The sequence below is a fragment of the Rhinatrema bivittatum genome, chromosome 11 (assembly GCF_901001135.1).
Source record: "Rhinatrema bivittatum chromosome 11, aRhiBiv1.1, whole genome shotgun sequence".
Taxonomy (NCBI): domain Eukaryota; kingdom Metazoa; phylum Chordata; class Amphibia; order Gymnophiona; family Rhinatrematidae; genus Rhinatrema; species Rhinatrema bivittatum.
In genome coordinates this window covers 17,668,451-17,691,349 of record NC_042625.1, presented here as the reverse complement: position 1 = coordinate 17,691,349, position 22,899 = coordinate 17,668,451, and the positions used below count along the sequence as shown (strand labels likewise).

The window sequence follows — 22,899 nt, the reverse complement described above, 5'->3', positions numbered from 1 at the left end:
ATTCACATCTAAGCGTTCTAGACCTCTCATGATTTTAAACACCTCTATCATATCCCTCCCTCAGCCGTCTCTTCTCCAAGCTGAAAAGTCCTAACCCCTTTAGTCTTTCCTCATAGGGGAGCTGTTCCATTGCTTTATCATTTTGATCGCCCTTCTCTGTACCTTCTCCATCGCAATTATATCTTTTTTTAGATGCAGCGACCAGAATTGTACACAGTATTCAAGGTGCTGTCTCACCATGGAGCGATACAGAGGCATTATGACATTTTCCATTTTATTCACCATTCCCTTTCTAATAATTCCCAACATTCTGTTTGTTTTTTTGAATGCCACAGCACACTGAACCGACGATTTCAATGTGTTATCCACTATAACGCCTAGATCTCTTTCTTGGGTAGTATCACCTAATATGGAACCTAACATTGTAACTATAGCATGGGTTATTTTTCCCTCTATGCATCACCTTGAACTTGTCCACATTAAATTTCATCTGCCATTTTGATGCCCAATTTTCCAGCCTCACAAGGTTTTCCTGAAATTTATCACAATCTTCTTGTGATTTAACTACTCTGAACAATTTTGTATCATCTGCAAATTTGATTACCTCACTTGTCGTATTTCTTTCCAAATCATTTATAAACATATTGAAAAGTAAGGGTCCCAATACAGATCCCTGAGGCACTCCACTGTCCACTCCCTTCCACTGAGAAAATTGTCCATTTAATCCTACTCTCTATTTCGTGTCTTTTAGCCAGTTTGTAATCCACGAAAGGACATCACCACCTATCCCATGACTTTTTATTTTTCCTAGAAGTCTCTCATGAGGAACTTATCAAATGCCTTCTGAAAATCCAAGTACACTACATCTACAGGTTCACCTTTATCCACATGTTTATTAACTCCGTCAAAAAAGTGAAGCAGATTTGTGAGGCAAGACTTGCCTTGGGTAAAGCCATGCTGACTTTGTTCCATTAAACCATGACTTTCTATATGTTCTGTGATTTTGATGTTTACAATACTTTCCACTATTTTTCCTGGCACTGAATTCAGGCTAACTGGTCTGTAGTTTCCCAGATCGCCCCTGGAGCCCTTTTTAAATATGGGGTTACATTAGCTATCCTCCAGTCTTCAAGTACAATGGATGATTTTAATGACAGGTTACAAATTTTTACTAATAGGTCTGAAATTTCATTTTTTAGTTCCCTCAGAACTCTGGAGTGTATACCATCCGGTCCGGGTGATTTACTACTCTTAAGTTTGTCAATCAGGTCTACCACATCTTCTAGGTTCACCATGATTTGGTTCAGTCCATCTGAATCATTACCCATGAAAACCTTCTCCAGTTTGGGTACCTCCCCAACACCCTCTTTAGTAAACACCGAAGAAAAGAAATCACAGTTCTGGTCTTCACCACTTCCTCCGGAAGCGCATTCCAGGCATCCACCACCCTCTCCATGAAGAAATACTTCCTGACATTGGTTCTGAATCTTCCTCCCTGGAGTTTTAAATTGTGACCCCCTGGTTCTGCTGAGTTTTTCCCGATGGAAAAGGTGTGTCGTTAACTTTGGATCATTAAAAACTTTCAAGTATCTGAAAGTCTGTATCATATCTCCCCTGCTCCTCCTTTTCTCCAGGGTGTACATATTTAGATTCTTCAATCTCTCCTCATAAGACATTCGATGAAGACCATCCATCTTTTTGGTCACCCTTCTCTGGGCTGTTTCCATCCTGTCTCTGTCCCTTCGGAGATATGGTCTCCAGAACTGAGCACAGTACTCCAGGTGAGGCCTCACCAAGGACCTGTACAAGGGGATAATCACTTCCCTTTTCTTACTCGATATTCCTCTCTCTATGCAGCCCAGCATTCTTCTGGCTTTAGCTATTGCCTTGTCACTCTGTTTTGCCGACTTCAGATCGCTAGACACTATCACCCCTAGGTGTCTCTCCTGCTCCGTGCACATCAGCAATTCACCCCCCATCGAATACAGTTCTTTCAGATTTCCACACCCCATATGCATGACTCTGCACTTCTTGGCATTGAATCTCAGCTGCCATATCTTCGACTACTCTTCCAGCTTCCTTAAATCCCTTCTCATTCTCTCCACTCCTTCCGGCATGCCCACTCTGTTGCAGATCTTAGTGTCATCCGCAAACAGACAAACCTTACCTTCTAACTCGTTTATTAGGAGTTGAAGGGTCACTCCTAATAAACATGGATTAATATTGTTGATGGTATTAAAGATTAGCATTAATACTTTATAATGAATTCTGGATTGTACTGGAAGCCAGTGCAGTGCTATTAGTGAGGGGGTGATGTGTTCGAATTTCCTTGTTCCTAATAAGAGTCTAACAGATGCATTTTGAAGTAAATGTAGTGGTTTTAGAAGACCTAAGGGTTGGCCTAGTAATAGAGACTTGCATAGTCCAGGTTCGAGAATATTAGTGCTTGTAAGACAGTGCGGAAGTCCTGTGTTAACAGTGGTTTCAGCCAATGTAATATTCTCAGCTTGGCGTATCCTGTTTTGATTAATTTGCTTACGTGATTTTTCATAAAAATTTCTTTGGTGCCAACCAGAAACCCTACAAAATAAAGACACTTGTAACCCGTATGGCATTAGGGCTACTGTGATGCGTTTTAACTTAGGCCTGCCCTCAATAAGCCAAGAGTAAATTACAATTAAAATATAATAAACCTTCCACACCAAAACAGCACTAACTGCCAGCATTTAAAAAAATTACCCTACCTATGAAAAGGCAACAATGCAAATATTACACCAGGCCCTAAAACACCAATACTCCTCCTATTAAGAAAACAGAAGAAACCAAGTTGCTATAGATTCTTAACGCTAGCAGAATACCTCTCCTCAGTCACACATGCAGAACACAGGCAGACTCTCACCAAATACAGAATAAAGAGACCATAAAGTAGAAATAGAAACATGCACACAAAAACTGAATAGGAAAACCACAACAAGTCATACTCTATGCAGTGCAACAATGGAAAAACAGAAACCACCACCAATCCTCAGACATTAAACAATAAAATCAAGAAATATAATAAACACATTAATCATAATAGTATAAACATACTAATAAAAATAATTTTGCAAAACAGCTGGTGAATGGAAGATCCAATAATTAAAAACTCAAACAATGTGTTTCAAATTTCTCAAACACCAATAAAATATTTCAAAACAGCAGACACATCAAACAGCATCCAAAAATTAAAACTAATAAGGATAAAATAATTCATGCTCTCCATACCTGGAAACCTTTGATGTCCAGTCACTCTGAGAGTGTTGTGGATTAGTGAGAGAGGGATGCATTAACTTTCTCCTCTCTCTCTCATAGATATATATCTATACATATACATACATACATATGCTCTCTCCCTCATATGCACAAATGTTCCCTCTTACATAAGTTCACATGCACATGCTCCCTCTTTCTCACATACATTCTCAGACTCACACACATGCTCACATATGCTCCCTCCTGCACAGTGGGGTGTGCCAGCCCTGTCAGTGCTCCCTCAGACATACATGCTTCCTCTCACACACACATACCAGACATCCACACATACTCTGCTTCTTCTCAGATACACACACACACATACATGCTGAGTCTCACACACATGCTTACAACAAGGCCTCTCCCAGCAGCCCTGGCCCTCCATTTCTGCTGCGAGGCAGGTTGGGAACTAGGGATGTGAATCGTTTTTGAACGATTAAAATTATCGTCAGATAATTTTAAAATCGTCCAAAATCATTAGATGCACGATACAATACAAATGCCCCCGATTTATCGTCAGGGGCATTTGTATTGTATCATTAAATAGGGCGCGGGAAAACCGGCACACCAAAAAAACCCTAAAACCCACCCGAACCTTTAAAACAAATCCCCCACCCTCCTGAACCCCCCCAAAATGTTTTAAATTACTTGGGGTCCAGTGGGGGGGGGTCCCGGTGCGATCTCCAGCTCTCTGGCGACCGTCGCCCGTATGACATAGTGAGGGCAAAGGTAGCGCCAGCGCCATTTTGAAGATTGGCAATACGGCCCACGTGCAGGAGGTCGCTCCCGGACCCCCGCTGGACTTTTGGCAAGTCTTGTGGGGGTCAGGAAGCCCCTCCAAGGTGGCCAAAAGTCCCTGGGGTCCAGCGGGGGTCCGGGGGCGATCTCCTGCACGCGTGACGTCGGGAGCCAGGAACCAAAATGGCGCCGGCGCTACCTTTGCCCTGTCACATGATAAGGGCAAAGGGCTACCGGCGCCATTTCTCTTAACGCAGCCGTGGCCAGAGAGAGGGAGATCATGCCGGGACCCCCCCACTGGACCCCAGGTAATTTAAAACATTTTTGGGGGGTTCGGGAGGGTGGGGGATTTGTTTTAAAGGTTCGGGGTGGGTATTAGGGTTTTTTTGGTGTGCCGGTTTTCCCGCCCTCCCCCGATTTACGATTTTTAACGATTTTTTAAAAAAAACAAAACACGACGATCAGATTTCCCTCCCCCCCCAGCCAAAATCGATCGTTAAGACGATCGATCACACGATTTACACCCCTATTGGGAACTGCCTCACTGCTTTTTCCATTCTGGTCACCTGGGAACCATATCGTCCTGCAGGCTGCAGCATCTCATCTTGGCCACACAGCTCTCCAACTCATCTGGCCATGTAGCCCTGCAGCTCCTCTTCATCTTCGCCATGCAGCACGTTGGGAACTGCAGCATGGCCAGCGGCCCTGCAACTTTCTTATCTTTGCCACGCAGCGGGTTGTGAATCGCCACGTGGCCTTACAACTCTTCTTCTTTACCATACAGCAGGTTAGAAACTGCTGCGCAGCCCTGCAACTCATTTTTGCCGCACGGCAGGTTGCAAACTGCCACGAGACCTTAAAATTCTGTCTCTTCTTCACCACGCGCAGCCCTGCAGCTCTTCATGTTTGTTGCGTCGCCATGCGACCCTGCAACGCCCTCCTCTTCATTGTGGGGCCTTGTGGATCCTCCTCCTTGCAGCTCCACCAGCTGCTCTATCAACTCAGTGGTGGCCTTCAGGCCGCTGCCCCCTCCAGGCCGCCACCCCCTCCTGGCCACCGCCCTGTGCAAGTGCATGGCTTGCACAATGGATCGTGATGGCCTTGTGTAGCTCTCAGCCTCCTCAATACGTCCAACTTTTATGAATAGGAACCACATCCACCCATTTCCAGTTCTCTGGAATTGCTGCAGACTCTAAAGAATCATTGAAGAGGTCAGTCAGCAGAGCTGCCAATACATGTCTTAGTTGCCTTAGTACCCTTGGATGTATCCCATCCGGTCCCTTTGCTTTATCTACTTATCTAATTTTATGCAGTTACACCAGGAAATGTTCATATATCTTTCCTTAGGATTTGTCGTCTTTTACATGCGTAAGTAAGCACATTTTAAAACATGTGCACATGAAGAAATAACCTTCACTGTGACCACTTAGTCCACCAGTTTGACCAGTTTCTCTCTAAATCATCAAGACCCCTCTGGTTCTTCAGTCTGCACTCCCCCCAGTTTACCCAGACACCTCACCCAATCAGTTTTTGGCTATAACAACTTACACCTGAAAAAGAGCAGAAGTAAACATGCACAGGTAACAGCCCAAAGTGCACTGCGGTCACCAGTTTTAAAATCAGGATTTATGTGTAAATGTTGGCCCTGCCCCTGACCAGCCCCAAATCTGCCCCTTTTTATAGCATTCTCTTGCTCTCGCAGGTGCACATACGCACATAATTATCTGGTTTTAAAATAAGTTACTCAAGCTCAGCCCATACACTCATGTATATGGGCCTTTTAATGCGAGCAACATGTAGAATTCACCTTTAAATTAGTAGCAAAGTCCTCCTTTTTAAAACTGTCTTAGTTTTAAATTTAAAGCATTATGGGGTAGATTTTCAGAGCCCTGCTCGCCTAAATCCGCCCAAAACCGGGCGGATTTAGGCGAGCAGGGCCCTGCGCACCGGGAAGCCTATTTTACATAGGCCTCCCGGCGCGCGCAGAGCCCCGGGACTCGCGTAAGTCCCGGGGTTCTCGGAGGGGGGCGTGTCGGGGGCGTGTCGGGGGGCGGGCCCGGTCGTCGCGGCGTTCCGGGGGCGTGTCGGCAGCGTTTTGGGGGCGGGTACGGGGCGTGGCTACGGCCCGGGGGCGTGGCCGCGTCCTCCGTACCCGCCCCCAGGTCGCGGCCCGGCGCGCAGCAGGCCCGCTGGCGCGCGGGGATTTACGTCTCCCTCCGGGAGGCGTAAATCCCCCGACAAAGGTAAGGGGGGGGGTGTAGACAGGGCCGGGCGGGTGGGTTAGGTAGGGGAAGGGAGGGGAAGGTGAGGGGAGGGCAAAGGAAAGTTCCCTCCAAGGCCGCTCCGATTTCGGAGCGGCCTTGGAGGGAACGGGGGGAGGCAGCGCGGCTCGGCGCGCGCAGGCTATACGAAATCGATAGCCTTGCGCGCGCCGATCCAGGATTTTAGCAGATACGCGCGACTACGCGCGTATCTACTAAAATCCAGCGTACTTTTGTTTGCGCCTGGAGCGCAAACAAAAGTAGGCTGTTCGCGCTCGTCTGAAAATCTACCCCTATATCTCCCTTGATGATTTCAGAACAATATAAACCCTGGTCTTCTGCAAACTGGATTATTGTAATTTGCTGTAACTTATAGGCAGGCTTATTGAAGGTATGCAGCTGTGCAAAATACCAGGACTAGACTGATTACTGGAACAATCTATAATGGTAAGATCACTCCTAAACTCCAGGTACTTCATTGGCTTCTTGTCAAGCAAAGAATTCAGTTCAAGGTCCTTACAATTATGTATAGAAAAATCTATAGCGAGGGCCATATATCTCTACATGAACTTTGCATTCTTCCAACCAGAATTTATTCTTGATTCCCTCCCATCGTGACTATAAGGAGAGGCTTTTCAATTGCTGGCCCAGGTCTAGGGAATGATTTACCATGTCGGCTTAGAGAAAATTCCAATTATCTTGCCTTTAGGAAAAAAGGTAAAAGCATTGCTTTAACAAATAAGTTTATTTAATTATATTTTGCTGTTCTGCAATTTTATGATTGTATTTAATATTTATTAATATTTTATGATTGTTACTTTGTAAGCATATTGATCAATTATTTGGATTTTACAGGGTACAAAAATTAATAAATAAATGTTGAGAAGGGCGAGACAGGTGGATTTTCAGAAGGTATTTGAAAAAGTCCCTCATGAGACTCTGTTCATGAAATAAAAAAGTCATGGGATATGAGGCAATGTCCTATTGTGGAATGGTAATTAGAACATAAGAAATTGCCATGCTGGGACAGACCAAGGGTCCATCAAGCCCAGCATCCTGTTTCCAACAGAGGCCAAAAACCAGGCCACAAGAACCTGGCAATTACCCAAACACTAAGAAGAACCCATGCTACTGATGCAATTAATAGCAGTGGCTATTCCCTAAGTATAATTGATTAATAGCCATTAATGGACTTCTCCTCCAAGAACTTATCCAAACCTTTTTTGAACCCAGCTACACTAACTGCTCTGGCTAAAAATTAGGAAACAGAGTAGAACTGAATAGTTTTCTCTCAATGAAGAAAAGTAAATAATGGCATGCCCAGTGATCTCTACTGGGATCAGTGCTTGTTAATATATTTATGAGCGATCTGGAAATGGGATTGAAGTGTAAGGTGATTAAATTCATAGATGATTGTGTTTGAGGTAGTTGTGGGTGGATCCTTGGGCCAGTGGCAGATGACCACGCCCCCGGGGGAAGATCCCGAGAGGGACCACAGGTCAGGCTCAGAGTATGGAGACAGACACACACTAGTTCTTTTATTTAACAGTATATGTAACCACCAGAGGTGGCAGTAGTGAGCTGGAAGTGCCCGGATGGGCTGTAGTCCCTCAGCTACTGGAACAGCGATCCTGGATAACTGAGCTGTAGAGAAACTGAATATAGTGAGTAGGCAGGGTATGCAGAGTTCAGGAACAGAACCTTGATGGTAACACTCACACAATAGTCTCTGAGAAGCAGCCCAGGAGCTGGAATGAAGTAGGCCCTCGAAGTGAGTACCTGGTTCCAGGGAACACTCTGAGAGAGCGATGGTAATTCACTGGTGTTGTAGGCAGCGATGACTTCCAGGCAGAAGTGGTATTCAGTAGCAAGTCTGGGAACGAGGGCCCTCGAGAAGCGAGTACCGATTCCAGACTGCGATCTGAAAAGCAAAGAGAAAGCGAGGCCCCCGAGGAGTGGGTACCCCTGGTAAGTCCAAGGAGGCAGAGTAGCAAGGTATGCAGAGAGTGAATCCCATCTGCCAATACCTGGAGGAAAGCCCTTGCTAACGCGATTAGTTAGCGATTTCTGAGACCTTACATATCCAGTGAGGATGACGTCACCTCAGGAGGATGTCCCTGAGGTTCACGCCACTGCTGGTACTTGAGTCGGGGCCATGCCGCGCACGCGCCCTTAGGCTGCTGGGAAACATGGCAGTGTGCAGCGACCAGCCGGTCCGGGGACGCCAGAGGGGAACGGCAAGATGACGCCGCGGCAGCCAAACTTCCAACAGGCAAAGAGGGAGTCGCCAAAGAGGTAAGGTGGGTGTAGTGGAGACTTCGGGCAGCAACGGTCGCACAATGATCCAAAATTATTCCAAGTTGATAGATCAGAAGCAAATTGTGAAAAATTGTAAAAGAACTTTGGGACGACTGGACCTCTGTATGACAGATGAATTTTAATGTGGACAAGTAAAACGTGATATATACTGGGAAGAATAATCCAAACTATAGATACACAATGCTGGTTCCATATTAGGTGTCAGCACCCAGAAAAAGGATCTTGGAGATATTGTAGACAATACATTGAAATCATGGCAATCAAAAGCAAGCTGAATATTAAGTATTACTAGGAAAGGAATGGAAAATAAAATAAAGGATATTATAATGCCTTTGTATCGATCCATGGTATGACTGCAGCTTGAGTCTTGTGTGCAGTTCTGGTCTCCTCATCTTAAAAAAGGTTATCGTGTAGAGATGTGAATCGGAACCGGAATCGGTTCGGATTCCGGTTCGGATTCACATCGTGGTTTTTTTTTTTCGTCCGGCCCGATCGCGGTTTTGTTTATCAACTGCGCCTGAGCCGATAAACAAAAAACCCACCCCGACCCTTTAAAACTAATCCCTTAGCTTCCCCCACCCTCCCGACCCCCCCAAAAACATTTTACAGGTACCTGGTGGTCCAGTGGGGGTCCCGGGAGCGATCTCCCGCTCTCGGGCCGTTGGCTGCCACTAATCAAAATGGCGCCGATGGCCCTTTGCCCTTACCATGTGACAGGGTATCCATGCCATTGGCGGGCCCCTGTCACATGGAGGGAGCACTGGATGGCCGGCGCCATCTTTAAAAATGAGAAGAGCCAGCTGAGAGGAGCTATGATAGAGGTCTGCAAAATCATGGGTGGAATGGGTAAATAGGGAATGGTTATTTACCCTCTCGGATAGTACTAGGACGGGAATATTTCATGAAGCTAACAGATAGCAGAATAGAAACAAATCAGAGAACGTATTTTGTCTCTCACTGCATAATTAAACTGTAGAACATGTTGCCAGAGAATATGGTGAGAGCAGTTAGCCTAGCTAGATTTAAAATTTCCTGGAAGAATCCATAAACCATTGTTAGCCATGTAGACTTGGGAAAGCCACTGCATAACTCTGCTAATGATCTATTCTTTGGGAATCTGCTGAGTATTTGTGACCTGGATGGCCACCGTCTGAGACAGGATGCTGAGCTTGATGGACCTTTGGCCTGACCCAATATAGCATTTATTTTCTTATCCAAAGATATTGCTGTACATTCGCAAAACCATTTTGGCCCCTTTTCAGGCTGAAGAATAGATTTGGCCTGGAAGTTCAATGCAACATCATCTTTTGAAAATTCTTATATTGCTCCAATAAAAGGTATCATAACTTACAAATAAATCTAGTTTTCTCTTTGACAGCTACTAGCACTGCACTACAAAATGAAATAAAGTGATTCTGAGTGATGGGATACAGCACTGACCTCCTAAAGCTTGCAGATCCCTGTGGTCATCCTCAAAAAAAACCCCTAAGTGACTATTTTGAAAGGGTTGTAGTTACTGCTAGTTTTGCATTGTCAGTGATATCGCCTGTGGGATGCTGTATAGCTGGTCTCTTTAGTTGATAATGTAAAACAGCTGTACTTATGTATGTATGGAAGCATAATCCTGGAGTAGGCCTCTCTAGTCCTGGAGTACCACAGACAGGTCTGGTTTTCAGGAAATCCACAATGAATATGCAGGAGATAGATTTGCATACAATGGAGGCAATGCATGCAGATATACATCATGCATATTAATTGTGGATGTCCTGGAAACCTGGCCTGTTTATGGCACTCCAGGATCATTATTACCTACCCCTGGCCTAACCCAACCCCTCTTAACCATTTCAGTTTTCTTTTCAAGCTATTAATTTTCTTTTGATATGTTTCTAAACGCAGTTATCTTTCTGAACATTTTATCATATCTGGGACCATGTTCTTATAATAGCTTGGCCAGAAATAGAAAGTATAGTATATAACTTAAATAAAAATGTTATGAATTTTTACTGATAGAAATTTATGATTCACAAAAAGCTAATATACAAATTCTGTCATGAATTACTGTAATCATGAATTAGGCAGGATCTAGCTCATATAATTTTGCAAATTAACTTGACATCATCTTCAATTCTTTCATATGTTAATACCAGCAATCCTTGTCAAGATGGAACATTCTTGTACAGAATGAAACATTGGCTTCACTTTTGCACAGGGCCATCTCTATTAATGGCCACCATTATGTTTAATGATGTAGGTTATTTCTAGCTACTGTGCCTTTTGCCTACTTAAAAATCTAAATTTGGGAGAGGGCCCATCCATGCTGTTGAGTAAAAAAAATTGAACCAAATTGTTTGGCGTAACTCAACAGGCACATTCATTATTTTCTGATTAACACTTCATCTGTAGGGCAAAACTACAATTTAATGACATGCAGTGCAATCATTTATATAAACATTTTAACCTAGCCAACTCAAAAGTTGGTTGTAAAGAACTGCTACCCTGAGAGAACATAGTGCCCTTCTGAAGAAGTCCAAGTCACTTTGAGAGCATGGAAGATTATTGTTCCTAGGAGACAGAACTAGACCCAACTCTATTTTGAAGTTTGCCTTTGGTACAGCTGAGAACTGAAATGCTGCCTTAAAAATGACGGGGGAGTCATTTCCAGTGGTGAGAGCTGTAGTAAGAGGGCCTTTTATTAGGGATGTATATTGGTTGTACCCAAATGGGTAAAATGGGATGACTGAGGCCAGTTCCACTTCATTAGAAATGGAACCAACTGAAAATGGCCTTTCCTGAAAATACCTGAAAATTTAGAGGGATTTTCAATCGTGTAAAAAAAAAAAAAGACATACATAGGAAAAAAAAGTCAAAATGGGCCTCCAGAAAGTGTTCTGACCACCCATCTTCCCCTAAGAAATCCCTGAGGCTTGGGCCTCCCTGGCCAGCTTTTAGTAGGCCCAGCTGGGGTTTCTGCAAGGTAAAAAAGGAGCCTGAGGCCCAGGTCTCTCCATCTGGTTGTCCTGTCCACCTCCCATACAACCAGGTGCCAGGGCTAGGGAAGTTCTCCCAGCCCCCACTTACCCCTTTCTGTGGGGTTCTTATGATGGAAAGGGCAAGAGTGATGCCATTCAGCCCTGTCCACCGGATAGCAGATTTAAAAATGGCGTTGACCGTATGAAGAGAGACACAAATATGATGTCACTTTGGTACCTTTCCCCATATGGCTGATGCCATTTTTAAATTTGCTATCCAGGAGGCAGGGCCATAATGAGTAAAGTCATGTTCAGCTTGGAGAAGAGAAGGCTGAGAGGGGGATATGATAGAGATGTTTAAAATCATGAGAGATCTAGAACGGGTAGATGTGAATCAGTTATTTACTCTTTCGGATAATAGAAGGACTAGGGGGCACTCCATGAAGTTAGCATGGGGCACATTTAAAACTAATTGGAGAAAGTTCTTTTTCACTCAATGCACAATTAAGCTCTGGAATTTGTTGCCAGAGGATGTGGTTAGTGCAGTTAGTGTACCTGGGTTTAAAAAAGGTTTGGATAAGTTCTTGCAGGAGAAGTCCATTACCTGCTATTAATCAAACTGATTTAGAAAATAGCCACTGCTATCACTAGCATAGTAACATGGGATAGACTTAGTTTTTGGGTACTTGCCAGGTTCTTATGGCCTGGATTGGCCACTGTTGGAAACAGGATGCTGGGCTTGATGGACCCTTGGTCTGACCCAGTATGGCATGTTCTTATAAGGATCCCTCAGAAGGAGGAAAGCAGGGACCATGGAGGAGGTGCATGATTCCATGGGGGATGGATGAGAGGAGCCCAGAGAGGCCCAGGTGGGTAGATCTGGGCCCTGAGCTCCATTATTTCCTTGCAGCAGCGGGCTCAGAGTGGCTCAGTTGGGTTAGGCTCAGCCCAGCCAGGTAAGCCCCAGGCACCAGGGCTTTCTTTGGAGAATGAGAGGGAGGAAGTCTGAGGGCCTTCGGAGGCCTGTTTTGATTTCTTTTTTGTTTTATGGGCTTTGGTTTTGTTAATGTTGGGTTGGTTTTTTTTTAGTTCAGAAAACAAACCAAAAAAAATTACACAAACTGAAAAAACGAAACCCCCAAACAAAAAGCAAACATTTTTTTATTGGTGCACATCCCTACTTTTTATACTAGGTACTTGCATTGGCTTTCACAGTGACCCGAGACATGAAGTCGATGTGCAAGTTGATCTTAAATTCTGCCTGATTTGTCAGCTGAGGCAACGTAAGCGTGTTACTGGCCATGGAAAATGCATGTTATCAGGAAAGAGGCAATTAGCCCTTAGTGTTTCTCCTCCCCAACATAGAATCCCCTTTTCTCCCTTAACATGGATTGCCCCCTTGCAGGTTCCTCTCTTGCCCATACATGCGCGTATCGGTGTACAAGCGGAGCTATGCTGAAATTTTAAATCAACATAAAAATAAATATTCTGCTATAATGTAGGGCTCTTATTACATTTCTTAATGGAAGTTTAACGTGACCATCATATAGAGTCTCTTAGTGCGGATGGCTTATAGATGAAGCCTTTAAAGCACAAGGACTAGTTTAATCATCGGTCACTTATAATGAATCCATGTATTGTCCCGGCTGTGGCTGTAGATACCTCAGGGTAGTGCACAATAAACATATAATATGCACTTAACTCCAAGTGGACTGTCTTTAATATGATCCTGAAGTCAATCCTCCACAATTAATAGACATATAGTATGCACTTATCTCCAAGGCTGACCGTCTTTAATATGGTCCTGAAGTCTTTAATATGGTCCTGAATCATCGGTCCTTCAGGACCGATGATTAAACTAGTCCTTGTGCTTTAAAAGCTTCATCTATAAGCCGTCCGCACTAAGAGACTCTATATGATGGTCACGTTAAACTTCCATTAAGAAATGTAATAAGAGCCCTACATTATAGCAGACTCACGCGTGTCCCGGGGCTTTGTGCGCGCCGGCGGTCTATGCAACATAGGCGCGCTGGCTCGCAAGTCCCCTGGATTTATGCGCGCAGGACTTTTAAAATTTACTCCATATGATTTAAAATATTCCTACTGCACATATGTATGCTCCTAAATTTTAAGAGGTTATTCAAGCAAACCTACTTTGCGTATCTTCCATAGGACTTTGCTGGCTATAATGCGCGTAAGTCAGTGCATTCTAAAACACTCACATGAGGGGCGTTCCCACTTTTACCAATTAGTCCACCAGTTTGACCAATTAATATCAAGGTTTTCCAGACCCTTCTGGTTCTGTATGCTGTTCGCCCCCCAGTTGACCCAGACCCTTCATCCTGTCCTGTAAGCCCTAAAACGTGAGATCCACAGACTTGCACCTCACCAGGAGCCACAGTAAAGTTTCCTGGATAACAAGCTGCCACACCCTACAGCCTCCCATTTTAAAATACAGAGTTACACACGTAGCAGTTGACCCCTGCCCTGAACACCCATGCCCCTCCCCTTTTCTGCCCCCTTATTTTTGGCACACGCACGAGTTTATATGCATGTATATCATGGCTTTTATCATGGCTTTTATCATGGCTTTTAAAATCTGCATTGCTCACACACACACATGCGTATGTGGGCATTTTTAGATGGGCAAGGCTTTTAAAATTGACCTCTTGGTTAGTATGTCCTGTACCCAATCATAAATTCCACTCCCAACTTCCTATAATTACTCAAGTAATTATAGGCCAATTTCTTCCTTATCCTTTCTTGCCAAAATTATTGAATCTGCTGTGTTACAACAATTGAATGATTTTATTTCCGATAACCAGATTCTGGATCAGTTTCAGTTTGGATTCAGAAAATCCATGAGTACCGAGTTTTTACCGATGTCCTGTTTTGACACTTTTAGAAGTTTAACAGGGGTCAATGTTTTGTTTTGGTCTGTTTAGATATTTCTGCGGTGTTTGACATCATGAATCATGCAATTCTGTTATACCGTCTCAGCAGTGCAGTGTAAGTGGAAAAGTCTTGGATTGGTTTTCCAATCTGTCAGGCAGAACTTCCAGTCTTTCTATTGCAGATTACCATTCAACTTGGCAGACATTAAAGACTGGCGTCCCACAGGGTTCAGCACACTCTGCTACGCTGTTTAATCTTCACATCACTCCCCTTTGTAAGCGTTTGGCTGGATTATCTGCGGGGGGGGCCGGCTTTGCATGAATGATATCCAGTTCCTTATGCCTGTGGCTGCAATCTGGGATGAGACTTTTGGGGCTGTTTCCATCTGCCTCTCAGCAATAGAAAGATGGTTGATGCATAATAGGTTAATTTTAAATTTAAAGCAGAAGTAATGATCCTACAAAGATATGATAAGTTAGTAGTACAGGATTCTATCACTTTTGAGAACTTAGTTATCACAATTGTAACTCAGGTGAAGAACCTAGGAGTGCCCCTGGACTTTAATTTGCAGATATCCTCAAGATTAGATATTGATTAAATCTGGGTGTTTTAAACTCTGCCTTGTTAGACCTTTGAAATCCCTTTTGGGAACAAGTGAATTCAGGTCAGTAGTCAAAGGTCTAGTGTTGGCTACCTTGGACTACTGTAATGCGCTTCTGATTGGCTTATCAAAGACATCCTTATGTGCACTTCAGACTGCAAAATTCAGCCGCCCAGTTGATATTGGGTGCTAGCAGCATATTTCCCTTGTTCTGAGGGAATTACACTGGCTGCCTTTCAAAGAGGATAAAATGAAAAATGGCCTTGTTAACACATAAATTGAGAGTAGACTCCTTACCATGGATTAATCAAATGTTGCATGATTACAATCCAACAAGAACATGAAGGTCATCCCAAATAGATTTGCTTGACATTCCCTCTGTCCATGTGTCCAGAGAAAGGATCTTCTCAGTTGCTGGGCCAGTTTTGTGGAATTCTTTACCAGAGAGCTCTGCCTTGTTGATTGCACAGCGATGTTTAAGAAATTTTAAAGACCTTTTTATTCCAATATATATTTTCAGATTGCTGAACACTTTCAGGTGATAATAATTGATTAGGCAGGCGCTGTCTATTTTAATTTGCCTGTTTTTTGCTGTATTTGATTTTGTGTTCTTTTATTCCATTATTTATTGTTTTATATTCATGCAAATCCTGTCAGACAAATCTGTCAACTCTGATTGACTTTTTTGACTGGGTAACCAAGGAATTGGATCGAGGAAGAGCGCTCGATGTCATCTACTTAGATTTCAGCAAAGCTTTTGATACGGTTCCGCATAGGAGACTGGTGAATAAAACGAGAAGCTTAGGAGTGAGTGCCGAGTTGGTGACCTGGATTGCAAACTGATTGACAGACAGAAGACAATGTGTGATGGTAAATGGAACTTTCTCTGAAGAGAGAGCATTTTTAAGTGGTGTACCGCAAGGATCGGTGTTGGGACCGGTCCTGTTCAATATCTTTGTGAGCGACATTGCGGACGGGATAGAAGGTAAGATTTGTCTTTTTGCGGACGACACTAAGATCTGCAACAGAGTGGACACGCCGGAAGGAGTGGAGAGAATGAGACAGGATTTAAGGAAACTGGAAGAGTAGTCGAAGATATGACAGCTGAGATTCAATGCCAAGAAGTGCAAAGTCATGCATATGGGGAGTGGAAATCCGAATGAACTGTATTCGATAGGGGGGGGGGGGAAGGCTGATGTGCACGGAGCAGGAGAGAGACCTTGGGGTTATAGTGTCTAATGATATGAAGTCTGCGAAACAATGCGACAAGGCGATAGCAAAAGCCAGAAGAATGCTGGGCTGCATAGAGAGAGGAATATCGAGTAAGAAAAGGGAAGTGATTATCCCCTTGTACAGGTCCTTGGTGAGGCCTCACCTGGAGTACTGTGTTCAGTTCTGGAGACCGTATCTACAAAGAGACAGAGACAAGATTGAAGCAGTACAGAGAAGGGCGACCAGAAAGGTGGAGGGTATTCATCGGATGTCATACGAGGAGAGATTGAAGAATCTAAATATGTACACCCTGGAGGAAAGGAGGAGCAGGGGTGATATGATTCAGACTTTCAGATACTTGAAAAACTTTAACGATCCAAACACGACAAACCTTTTCCGTCAGAAATAAATCAGCAGAACCAGAGGTCACGAGCTGAGGCTCCAAGGAGGAAGACTAAGAACCAATGTCAGGAAGTATTTCTTCACGGAGAGAGTGGTGGATTCCTGGAATGCCCCTCCGGAGGAAGTGGTGAAGTCCAAAACTGTGAAGCACTTCAAAGGGGCGTGGGATAAACACTGTGGATCCATCAGGTCTAGAGGACACGTATAAAGAGCACGCAGCAAAACACTGCACGGAGCGGCAGTAGCCACAGAGGCATTCACGGAGCGGGATGCCAGTGGCCAGTGGTTGGTGTTCCACCTTCACGGAGCGGAAGGATGGAGGGCTGCCATCTCCCAATTAAAAAAAGAAAAAAAAACAAACAAACAAAAAAAACCCAGGGATGGGTTCATGGGCTATAGGTATTACCAATTATTAGGCTTATTCAATTACCAATTATTAGGCTTTTCAATATTGATGATAGTTAATGTGACTTTCAAGGCATACTTCACTTTCAATGCATATCCAGCATAGCTCCCTGCTTCAACGGCAGGGGAGAAGAAAAACTAATACTTCACGCATATCTCTGCTTCAATGGCAGAGAACTATGCTGCCGCTTACCCAACTAATCAAACTTAACATTTCATTTGGAAGCAGCTCCATCACTGCTCTCTACATTAATAGTGGGGGTGAAAGGGAAATAGAACCTAAGGTTACTAAGAGCCAAGAGAAACAGATAAGTATGAGAAAAAAGAAGTGTGAAGCTTGCTGGGCAGACTGGATGGACCGATTGGTCTTCTTCTGCCGTCATTTCTATGTTTCTATGTTTCTATATGAAATGTTACGTTTATATTGTTTACTATTTTATCTGAATAGGATTTTATGTAGTTTTATTGTAAGCTGCCTAGAGTTGTGTATAAGCGGCACTTAAAAATAAATAAATAAATAAACAAACAAACAAACTCCCCCTTATGTGAATCTCCCGAAATCCCCCAGGACCCTCCTTTCCTCTGTCCTCCTCCTTTACCCTAGAGCAGCCTCAATTCCTCTCTGGTGGGAATGATGCCCAATCACTTCTGCCTTACTAACACCAAAATTCAAAATGTTCAGCTGACACATGGATGCGTTTTACTACTCATATAACATAATTTAATGTCCAGTACTCAGCACATGTTACAATGTACTATTAATAAACATAATATAGTGAATACATATAAACATAACAGCAAATCATCATATCCAAAACAAATCAATAAATACATAAACATTACATCATCATTAAATACATATCAAAGCAAATCATGTACAAAATGAATGGGAGCCTAGTCAACTGGCACCATTTTGGATTTTAGTACTGCTAGGGCAGGAGGGATTGGGTATGATTCCTGCATAGAGGTTGTCTTCAGGTAAATGGAGTCCAGGATGCTTAAGGGGGGGGGGGGGGGGGTTCTTTGGAAATCGGGTAAGGAGGGCTCATGAACAGGAACTGGGATTGCTAATGGTGAATGGAGGGATTTCTGCTTGAGGGGCATGGGGGGGGGTCTCTGGTGGTGGTGGGGATGGTAATGTGTCAAGGTGATTGCCTTAAGGAAAGATTGTGTGTGGGAGAGTTGACTGGGGGGGGGTATTCAGGGCTAGATGCCGCATTGCTGATACTGGGTTTGGAGGGAAGGTGGTTGGCCAAGAACACTGGCAAATATGTTAGCCTGCCAGTGCTCTCAGGGAAAGTTAACTACATCTCGAGGTGTTGTGAATTATCGGAGTCATAACACATCATGCTTTACTGCAATCCATGTTAAACCATTTTAATGAGTTTGTTTGCATGCATTTACATGCAACTCAGCTCATTAATGTTCCATGTGCTGCCCTGAATTTTTCTAGATAATTGATAACATGGAATTGCACATTATCGATAATGGATATTAACGTTTTTAACGTGCATTAAGTGGTGAGTGCTGAATTTAGCATTTAATGTGCATTAATGCAACAGTAAATAGTCCCCTAAATTATGAAAGTCATTGCTATCCAGTTGGGATAAAATGACACTTATAAATCTAAACTACTAATAATTTATTATTTTAGCAAATGTATTCTATTATTTGTCAATTAATATGATGAAAACTGAAGCCAGAAGGCTCAAATCATTTTTATGTTAAACTTATGGGACGAGTAATTCATTTTCTCCCACTAGTTGTAATTTGCTTTAATGATAATAATTTTTTGTATTCTAGCTTGAAGAAACTCAGGCTAAATATGCAGAGGCCCAAAGTTCCCAGAAGTCTCTGAGCATGGAGTTGGACAGTCTGCATGTGGAGCTGGAGAACATCTGCAGAAACAAGAATATGGTAGTGCCACACAATATTAATACTTTATAAACAAGCACAATAGTAGTTTTATTTTTTTAATTAAGGAATGGTTTTAAGTTAAAGCAGAGAGAGAGCTGACTGGGTAATGCCAATCACATGAACATGACAAAAAATGAAGAGGAGTTGTGTGCAAGTACGTTTTATGAAATGCTTTCCATTCAACAGTTTCCTAACACTAATAGAGCTCTCCACGACCATGCATGAGTGTGGATTAAGGCACACCTCAGTACTTTATTACCTTAGCAGACATATATATAAAGATGACACATTTGTTACAGTACTCCTTCATAGTAAAGCATAGTTCTGCATACGAGTTGGGAAGAGGGCATCAAACAGTACACACTGTGGGGTTCCAACTAGAGACCTTGCAATACTGAAACACCTAACACCCCATCCCCACGACAGCGGGAAATGCCTCTGCCACTGGGAGGCGCTGTTTAGACATCCCTGTCCCAAACAAGAATTCAGGCATTGTTTCTTTCTAGTTAGTGGTACAAGCAATCTACACATGGAAGAATTGTTGCACTCAAAATACTTTTCTGTTACTTTGAGCTCTTTTGTCACAGGATGAAATTATGGCATGAGGTTATTCAGATGCTGTTAATCTTTCAAAAGATGAGGGTCCTGCAAGCTCCTCATGATTTGCTTTGTATTTTATTTTCCCATATTATGCATTAATCTTATTTTGCATCAGGTTGATGAGCAGTTGTACCAGCTGCAGCATGAGAAAGCTGATCTCCTGAAACGGATCGATGAGGATCAGGAAGACCTGAATGAGCTTATGGAAAAACATAAAGCCCTAATTGCACAGGTAAGAAGATGACAAGGTCGACCAACTCCTGTCCTCGAATGCCACAAACTGGTCTGGTTTTCAGAAATACATGCACAGAAATACATGAAATATGTCTGCATACAGTTGCGGCAGTGCATGCAAATACATCTCATGGATATTCAGCAGGGATATCCTGAAAATCAGACCAGTATAAGGCCCTGGAATAACAGAGTTGGATACCCCTAGATAAGAACATGTGTTTGGAGATATGGAAAACACATTATTGGAAGGAACAATTTTGCCTCTGCTCTCAAAATGCCGACTTCCTGTTTCTAACCTCTGTTTGTCCAAGTCAGCTTCATAATATATTCATTCATTCATTTATTAATACTTCAATCTTTTTGCAAAATATGATATGCAGTTTTTACTAGACCACAGCACACCCTTCTGTTTTATTATGTTTACCGAAGTCATTATTCTGCATTAACAGCACCACTCCTTGATGGAATCAAACTCATAATTAGAGATGTGTGAATCTTTCAAAATAGGTTAAATGGAAAAACATAGATTTAACATAAAATGTTTAAAAATTCAAAAAAGCTTGTGCATGGGTTAGAACCAAATTTTAATTTGTGGCTGAGTTTGAGCAGAGATTTTGGAATTTGTATTGAATATTTAGAAAATTTGCTTTCAATAATCCAAAACAGAAGTTGTTGAATTTTTTTACTGCATTTTGGAACTGATGGATTTTCACAACAGATCTGGAGAAAATCCAGCTTTCAAAACAAGCTTGACCCAGGCTAAAAGTTACTTGGCTCAAGGTTAATGCTGAATGGTTCACACATGTCTTCCCATAATGGTGGGTGCCAAAGGATTTATGTAAAAATAAGCTTTGGTTCTATCCAGGGGCGGATTGACCTATTGGGGGGAAAAAGGTGGGTAATTCCATGGTCTGATTGAGATGGAATTGGGAAACCACTTTTGGTAGGAAGGATGGGTGAGTTCAGAGAACTACCTTTTGGTGATGAAATTGCAAATATGGAGGATAATGGACCAAGGCCTGCAACTCACTAACTGTGCTGATGTTACTGCAACCAGGAATACCACTTTCCATGTGAGGTATTTTATGTGCGCCGAGTCCATGGGCGCACATAAAATATGTTGAGGTTCTGGAACAGCTCATGCTGTTCCAGAACCTCAACATAGTTCTGGAACAGCATGAGCTGTTCCAGAACTATGTTGAGGTTCCATGGAACTGGAGGTTTAGATACCGGAGGACGAATGTGAGTTAACCCCTTCATGAAACGAGACAGTAATGGGTGATTGGATATAGGAATATCGTTAATTGGTCTATAATAGGTGCCTATGGTGCTGAGGTGAACTCTGATGGATGATGTTGCTAGACCAGCTACATATAGTGTATGAAGATAATCAATGAACAACTCCGGTGAGCAGTCCAATGGTGGTACACCTTTGGAAGTGCATCAGGTAGAGTAACGTTTCCTTTTGTAGATATAATTTTTCCTGGTTGAGAGTTTCCTGGATTCTAACAAAATGAATTGTGCTGAAGTGGAACCTCCCTGTTCTGTGAGAAGGAGCCTTTCAATCCCCACGCTGTCAAGTGGAGAGTTGAGTGTAGTGGATGTAGGAGCGTCCCTTGATTTTGGCAGAGAAGATCTTGGTGATCCGGTAATCGGATTGGATCCATGATGGATAGCTGGCGAAGGAAACTGTACCATGGTTGTCTCGGCCAGGCCGAGGCTATGAGTATCAGTTGAGCTTTGTCCGCTATGCACTTTTGAATTGTTCTTGTTATGAGTGGTATGGGAGGAAAAGCGTACAGGAGGCCTGTCATCCACGGAATGAGGAAGGCATCTTGAGCGATCCTGAATTGGCTTGGTCTTATCGAGCAGAATTTGGGAACTTGAGCATTGATCTCCATTGCAAAGAGATCCATCGAAGGTATTCCCCACTGCATGAATATGTCCTGGCTATTTCTGTATTGAGTGCCCATTCGTGAGGATGAAAGATGCGGCTTAGTCTGTCCGCTCTTGTGTTTGCAACTGCTACTTGGTTGTCCGTGTAGATCATGACCCTGCGTCATTTCAGGTGGTTTTGGAACACTCGTAATGCATTGCGGATCGCTCTGAGTTCCAATAAATTTATTTGCAGGTTCTGTTCCGAGATTGTCCATAACCCTTGTGTTTCGTAAATCTCGAGGTGTGCACTCCAGCCCTTGCAAGATGCATCTTTGGTTAAGACTGCATTGTGAGGAGGGGAACTGAACAATGCTCCTTTGGACAGGGTGGAGTCTAGGAGCCACCATGCTATATCCTTTTTCATTTCGGCGGTCAGTGAAACCTTCTGTGTCAATGGTTGGGAATGTTGCTTCCATTGGCGTTTTAGTTCCCATTGCAGGCGTCTCATGTGTAGCCTGGTGTTGGGAACCGTGAAAATCACTGCCACCATGTGGCCCAGGACTACCAATACCTGTCTCGCTGACAGTCTCTGAGTATGGTTCAATGTATGTAGAAGGTGATGGAAGTGCGATATTCTGTCGCCTGGTAGGTATGCCCTGTTGTAAGTAGTGTCCAGGCATGCTCCTATGAACTGCAACTGCTGTGTTGGTTGTAGGTGTGATTTCTGAAATTTGATCACTAATCCTAATTCCTGTAAGCACTGTATCACCCGATGGAGGTGATCTAGTAAGATGTTGGGAGTTGGACCGATTATGAGCCAGTCGTCCAGATATGGAAAGATGGTTATACCTTGTTGTCTGAGATGAGCCACCACAACTATCATGCCTTTGGTGAATACCCTGGGTGCAGCCGAGAGTCCAAAGGGGAGAACTTTGTACTGGTAGTGTTGATGTCTGTAGCGAAAGCATAAGTAACGCCACGAGGATGGATGGATTGGAATGTGTGTGTAAGCATCCTTCAGGTCGATGGAACACATCCAATCGTTGGTTTGAATCAGAGGAAGGATTGATTTCAACGATACCATTTTGAATTTTTCCTTGGTGAGAAATGTGTTCAATTCCCTTAGGTCTAGTATGGAACGAAGGCCCCCCGACTTCTTGGGTATGGGGAATAAAAT

General features: G+C 43.3%; 1 protein-coding gene across 1 annotated transcript in view; it reads left to right on the top strand.

Moving 5' to 3' along the window:
- Positions 1 to 22,899, top strand: part of MYO18B (myosin XVIIIB) — an 815,563-nt gene that overhangs the window by 659,218 nt on the left and 133,446 nt on the right. The window contains exons 36-37 of the mRNA XM_029619020.1: positions 18,897 to 19,010; positions 19,726 to 19,842. Of these exons, the coding sequence (XP_029474880.1) occupies positions 18,897 to 19,010; positions 19,726 to 19,842 (231 nt within the window). The remainder of the gene's footprint in view (positions 1 to 18,896; positions 19,011 to 19,725; positions 19,843 to 22,899) is intronic.